Below are 5,982 nucleotides of genomic sequence, written 5' to 3' on the forward strand. Positions count from 1 at the left end.
ATGTTTACTGTTTACTTAAAACTCAAATCAACATTACAAAAATAAAGAAAGTTATCCATAAAATATAAACATTTCGAGGGTAGCATGGAGAGAGAGAGAGAGGTCAAAAAACTATTTCGCTCCAATCTCCTTTCTGTTTCCATTTACCCCCACTCCCCACATATCAAAATAAAGCACCCCAATAGTGGGCATCAGAATCACATTAAAAGTCCTGCTTACAGAGCAATTCAATGCATTTTAACATTTTTAAATCATGAAATTATAAATCCTATTTATCCTTTTAAAGAACTTGTACCTTTTTAAATGTAAACATATTTTAACTTAAATAGACTACTTTTAGGCTCCTAAATTATATATCACATGCATTTTGCTGTATTATGCATTATGTTTTTTAAAATGTGCTGCTTTCAGGAAAAGCATCTGCCAAATACCATAACTACATGAATAATGGAATTCAATGTAACACCGACAACTGATGATTACTACTACTACTCGTTGACTGATGAACCAGTACTGCTCGAGGATGTGATTGGGAACTTCCATGGGATTTTCTCTGCTGTCTGCTACAGCCTGATCTTCTGTGTCAGCCTGGCTGGGAACAGCTTCCTCCTCTGGACCATCCTGCGGCAGGAGGACCTGAGGCAGACGTCCAGCCTTCTGCTCCTGCACCTCACTGTGTCTGACCTCATCTTCACCATGCCGCTTCCAATCTGGGCGGTGTATCCCATCCATGGCTGGGTGATGGGCGAGGTGGCATGCAGGCTCCTGAGTGGCATACTTTTCCTGGGCTACTACAGCTACATGGCCTTCCTCACAGCCATGACTGTGCACCGGTACAGGGCGGTTGTGCACGCCGTCACAGCGTCCTCCTTCAAGCCAAATGTTCACCTTCTGAGTGGTGTGCTGTGGGTCTTCTGTTTGACCTTTAGTATACCAGAGATGGTGTTCTCAGAGACAGTGAATGTATATGACTCTGTGCACTGCATCCAGACCTACATGCCAGAGTATGTCATGCATGACATTCAGATTCCAATTTTCTTCTTGTTGCCATTTGCTGTCATCACGTTTTGCTACTCGCGGATGTGGTTTCGCATTCGGCAATGCAGGATGAAGAAGAAGAACCAGGCAGTAAGGCTAATCTTCTTCATTGTGGTCGGTTTCTTTGTCTGTTGGGCACCATTCAACATCTTCCTCTTCCTCCAGTCGCTGAGCCTCCACGGCCTGATTCCTGCCGAACTCATAAACTCGGACGCCTCCGATTACGCCTACACCGTGTCCCACACCCTGGCTTACTCCCACTGTTGCCTCAGCCCCATCATCCACATCTTTGGTGCGGGAAAGTTCAGAGGACGCCTCTCTGGTAGCTTTCGGTGGCTGTCCATTAGAGACAGGGCCCAGACTCTCAGCACACACACCCATGAAACAGCACTCTCAACCTCTGGACCAACCTACATTCGATCATCCCGCTCCAATGGTCTACTCGTCTCACCCCAAAACTCTTACGCTCCGATGGTGGAGTAAATGCGGCAAACCTCCATCCTCTAACATTCCAAAAGAACTCTTCCTCGTCATTGTCAGCGACACAGCAAGTCAGCGTTGCACTATTAAATGTTAGATTGATAACTAACAAGTGCTTAATTTTAAATGACATTATTGCGTCCCATCACCTGGAGTTTTTATTTGTGACTGAGACGTGACCTTTTGTAACTTGTTGATATCTGCCCTCACCATTTCTACTCTGTAAGCTCCCCAAGGTCTTTTGTTCATGGAGGTGGCCTCGCCACCATCTTCAATGACTCTCAAACTTTCACCTCAATGACTCTTGACTTTCAAATGTCGATGTATACAGTACCCACAAATGTCTACTCCTCTTTTGAGGTGCAGCTTCTGTTGATTAATCTGTCTACTCCTGTCCTACATGTATGTGCTCTGGTGAACAGATCTCCCAAAACAAGTTATATTTTTATTCAGGAATTTTCTGATCTTTTGTCTGTCATGGCCTCTCACTCTTATAAGTTATTGTTTTTAGGGGGTTTTAATGTTCACATACTGTAGTTCACACTGTCCATCTAAGCCTATGGTTACTGAGTTTTTAAGTATTGTGGAGTCTTTTAATTTAACTCACATCCACCCCTTCCCTGTCTCATTCTATAAAACTCTCCAAGTCTTTTACTAATACCCACCTTGTGGGGCAACCGTGGCCTACTGGTTAGCGCTTCGGACTTGTAACGGAGGGTTGCCGGTTCGAACCCCGACCAGTAGGCACGGCTGAAGTGCCCTTGAGCAAGGCACCTAACCCCTCACTGCTCCCCAAGCGCCGCTGTTGTAGCAGGCAGCTCACTGCGCTGGGATTAGTGTGTGCTTCACCTCACTGTGTGTTCACTGTGTGCTGAGTGTGATTCACTAATTCACAGATTGGGATAAATGCAGAGACCAAATTTCCCACAAGGGATCAAAAGAGTATACTTATATATTTATACGTATACCTACCCAAGCCCTATTCTCCTGCTCTGACACTCTTGAACTAGTCTCTATTTTCAAATCTGCCTGTGTATCCCCTCTCAAGGAAAGGGAAAAAGGATAAACTCCAGGTGTCTAATGAAATTTTACGAGATGTTTTAAAACAATACCAACATTCAGTTATGGAGGCCAAAACAGACTACTAAGCCACTCTTATAAACAATCATGCAATTAGACCCAAAGTGTTGTTCAACACTTATTCTTGCCATAATAAATATTTCTTTAAGTGGTGTCGACCCTTCCCGTTTGAAGAATGCTTCTGTCCAACCTCTTTTAAAGAAACCCAATTTAGACCTAAGTGACCTTAAAGACTACAGAGCCATCTGTAACTCAATGACAGTAAAACTGAAGTGATTTTATTTGGCTCCTCCAGCATCGTCACCAGCTCAATCAGCGCACTATTGACACTGATTTTAATATGATCTTATTTTGCCCTTTTTATTAAGCCCCTTTATTTGTCTTTATTTATTTATCTTTTTATTTATTCATTGGTATTCTATGCTTTATCTCTAGTTGTATGGGCATTATAACCTTTATTTCTAGCTTGTGTCTTATTGTCATCTTACCCCCCTTTATCACTCCTTTTTATTTGCTTATCAGTTCCCTATCTATTTTTGTAAAGTTAGCCTTACCTGTGAAGCACTTTGGGTCAACTGCTTTTGTTTTGAAATATGCTATATACTGTACATAAAAGTGACTTGACTTTACTTGACTATGTCTAACCACTTCCAATTAACATCTGCTTTTTAATCTTTGGGCAAACAAAAGAATCTGCCAACTTAAACCTCAATGGTGGGGCATGTCACAATAACTGGTTATCTCAAATGGTGTTTCACTAAAATGACTTAAATGCTTTAAGTTTCTGAACATTTTGACCATAACCTTTTAGTGCAATTGATGTTTTGTTGATGAAGCTGTATACTGCTTTGCATACATGTTTAGTTTAAAATATATTAGAAATTAGAATTATATGTTAGATTTTTTTCCAAAATTGTAGCATTATTGAAATATGTAGGCCTGTAAATGTGCCATTATTTTCTTCATATTTGCCAGTTATACCAGGCGGCAAGTATTCTTGTTTCAGCTGATAGACAAAAATGGAGAGCAAGGTGATAACTGCACCAAGATCATGGGTTTGATCACACATATTCTTCTGAATAAATTGTACATTTTTTTCTATTTTTAATCAATATATATATATTCATGTACAGTAACAGTCAGTTATAACAGAGTTATTTTTGAGTATGTTTTTCTCGGTGAGCCCCACCTCCTATTGTTGTATTGCTGTCTGACTAGCAGGTAAACAATAGAACATTAGCATTCGCTGTTCATCTGTGTCACTGTAATGGCCATGTAAGCAGGTGCAGAAATTTCTATTTGGTATATGTCAACTACAATCATCCCTTTAAATGTATATGAATGTGAACTGATGAACATCAGCAACCTCTCCGCTTGTGTGCATCCGTTTTGTGCTATACTGCACTCTAGTGGTCAAATAAAAACATTGGGACTCAACACATCTTTCAAATTTGTTCACCGTCTGCCTAGATTTCAAATCTAAAAATGTGTGAAAATAAACTTTATGGTTTAAATAGAAATACTGGAGAGAGTTTCAAGCTTTAGTAAAATAATGCACAATGAAATACCTTCTTTATGTGAGCTTATGAAATACCAAAGTGCCCTGCCATTTACAGAACACCTTTAGAGCAACACAACTCAGTGAACTCCCATTCACTCACATGTAAGACAGTCAAACACATAACTCTTATCATGGGTCTGATTGTCAGGGAGTACAAATAGACCTCTGAACTGAAAAATCTATCCAGTATTTCTATATAAGGGCATTTCTCAGATTTCGGGCCTATTTGGGTTACTGAAATTTTGAAAAATAAAAATCAAAATTTTACTAATTGGTATGCATCAAGTTATCAGTCATTTTGATAGGAGTAACCTTGTGAGCTTGGTTGAGACCACAATATAAGGGAATTTATGCTTGTCATTTTTCAGGTAAATGTCATTACCATCACATCATCTAATATGTACATTTTAAAGATGAAATGGTCAATCAATGATCAATCAATGATCAATTATGGTTTCACATGAAGTCTATTTTATCTTGAACTTATTAGAATTGTTGAATTTTACTTACAACATGAATTATAGTCGTTTAAGTATCTTATTTTTAGATTTTTTCACTCGACCCTGGCTTGGAATTTCATTTATTTGAAATAAATGCCATATATCATATCTGTTTTCATCCAGTGGCAATTTAGACTGTCCAACATTGTCAAAAATATCTAATTAATGTAATTTATTGTAATTTATACATAATCTATTGGCAAAAATATGCATGGTGATGGTGATGACATTGCAGTTCTGGTAATGACATTTGTTGCGGTGATGACAAATCACTGATCGTAATCTATTGCAATTAAATGTTTATAGAAACCCAAGTTGAACTGACTTTGTGAAGAATTTTTTTTTATTTCTTTTAAAAAGAGTACTTTAAATGTATCTGCAAAAATGTCATCACCAACACAGTGGTCATTACCACTACATTTCAAGCTATAATGTGCTGGTAATGACTGGGTTGGTGATGACATTTACATGTATACCGAAAAACTACCCTGAGAAGCAAAAATGATCACTATGCAAGTGTAGCTAGCTTTCTACATGTAATGTACATCATTTAAACTATTAAAGTCATTTTAAAATTTCAGGAATATTCAAAAATACAGAAATACAATGCGTATGGTAATGACACATAATAAGTGTACATGCCCAAAACAAGGGATAAAGAGTAGATTTTCTTATGTTTCTGGACATCAAGGCATCAATCTTTCGGCTTGACACCCATGTATTCCACTGTGATATTAGGTGACCATGGTTACCAAATATTTTTTGATGAAAAAACAGTAGCAAAGTGCCTTTATGTAGAGTGTGCTGGTAATGACGGCTAAACTATGGGACAGGTAAACATTAAGCAAAATAAAACAGGAAATGCATATATATGCATAATGTGTGCATGCAGTTCATTAGTTCAGATAACATTTAATTCATATGCATGATAATTTAATTAATTTTTGATAAATAATGTTTGAGATATGGCACAATATGTGAAAACTCTGGTTGCGGACAACACCAAAACACTGATATTGTACCATAAAACACCAATAAAATGTGTCTAAATCATGAGTAGGAGCAACCATTAAAAGAGTCTAGGCTTGTTTTTCTTTATACTAATTAGTGATGCTAAACATTATTAGATTTAATGTGTTTTTAATAGAATTACACCCTGTGGACAGAAATAGGCCCCAATTCTGGGAAATACCCATAAACGATGATATTTATTATCACACATGGAGACATTTTAAACTCTACCTCCCTACATTAAATACCACAAACATTGTTGTGTGGCAATTCAAGTTTCTATTCTATTCTTTTCTATTCTATTCTATACTG

General features: G+C 37.9%; 1 protein-coding gene across 1 annotated transcript; it reads left to right on the plus strand.

Moving 5' to 3' along the window:
* Nucleotides 1-447: 447 nt before the first annotated feature.
* Nucleotides 448-2,151, plus strand: xcr1b.3 (chemokine (C motif) receptor 1b, duplicate 3). Its single transcript, XM_048247933.1, has one exon. The coding sequence runs from the start codon at nucleotides 448-450 to the stop codon at nucleotides 1,519-1,521; it is 1,074 nt and encodes a 357-aa protein (XP_048103890.1). The 3' UTR covers nucleotides 1,522-2,151.
* The last annotated feature ends 3,831 nt before the right edge of the window (nucleotides 2,152-5,982 follow it).

The sequence above is a fragment of the Alosa alosa genome, chromosome 1 (assembly GCF_017589495.1).
Source record: "Alosa alosa isolate M-15738 ecotype Scorff River chromosome 1, AALO_Geno_1.1, whole genome shotgun sequence".
Lineage (NCBI taxonomy): Eukaryota > Metazoa > Chordata > Actinopteri > Clupeiformes > Clupeidae > Alosa > Alosa alosa.

Excerpts from the sequence above, each read along its gene's own strand:
- xcr1b.3 (XM_048247933.1), top strand. The coding sequence starts at position 448 with ATGGAATTCAATGTAACACCGACAACTGATGATTACTACTACTACTCG.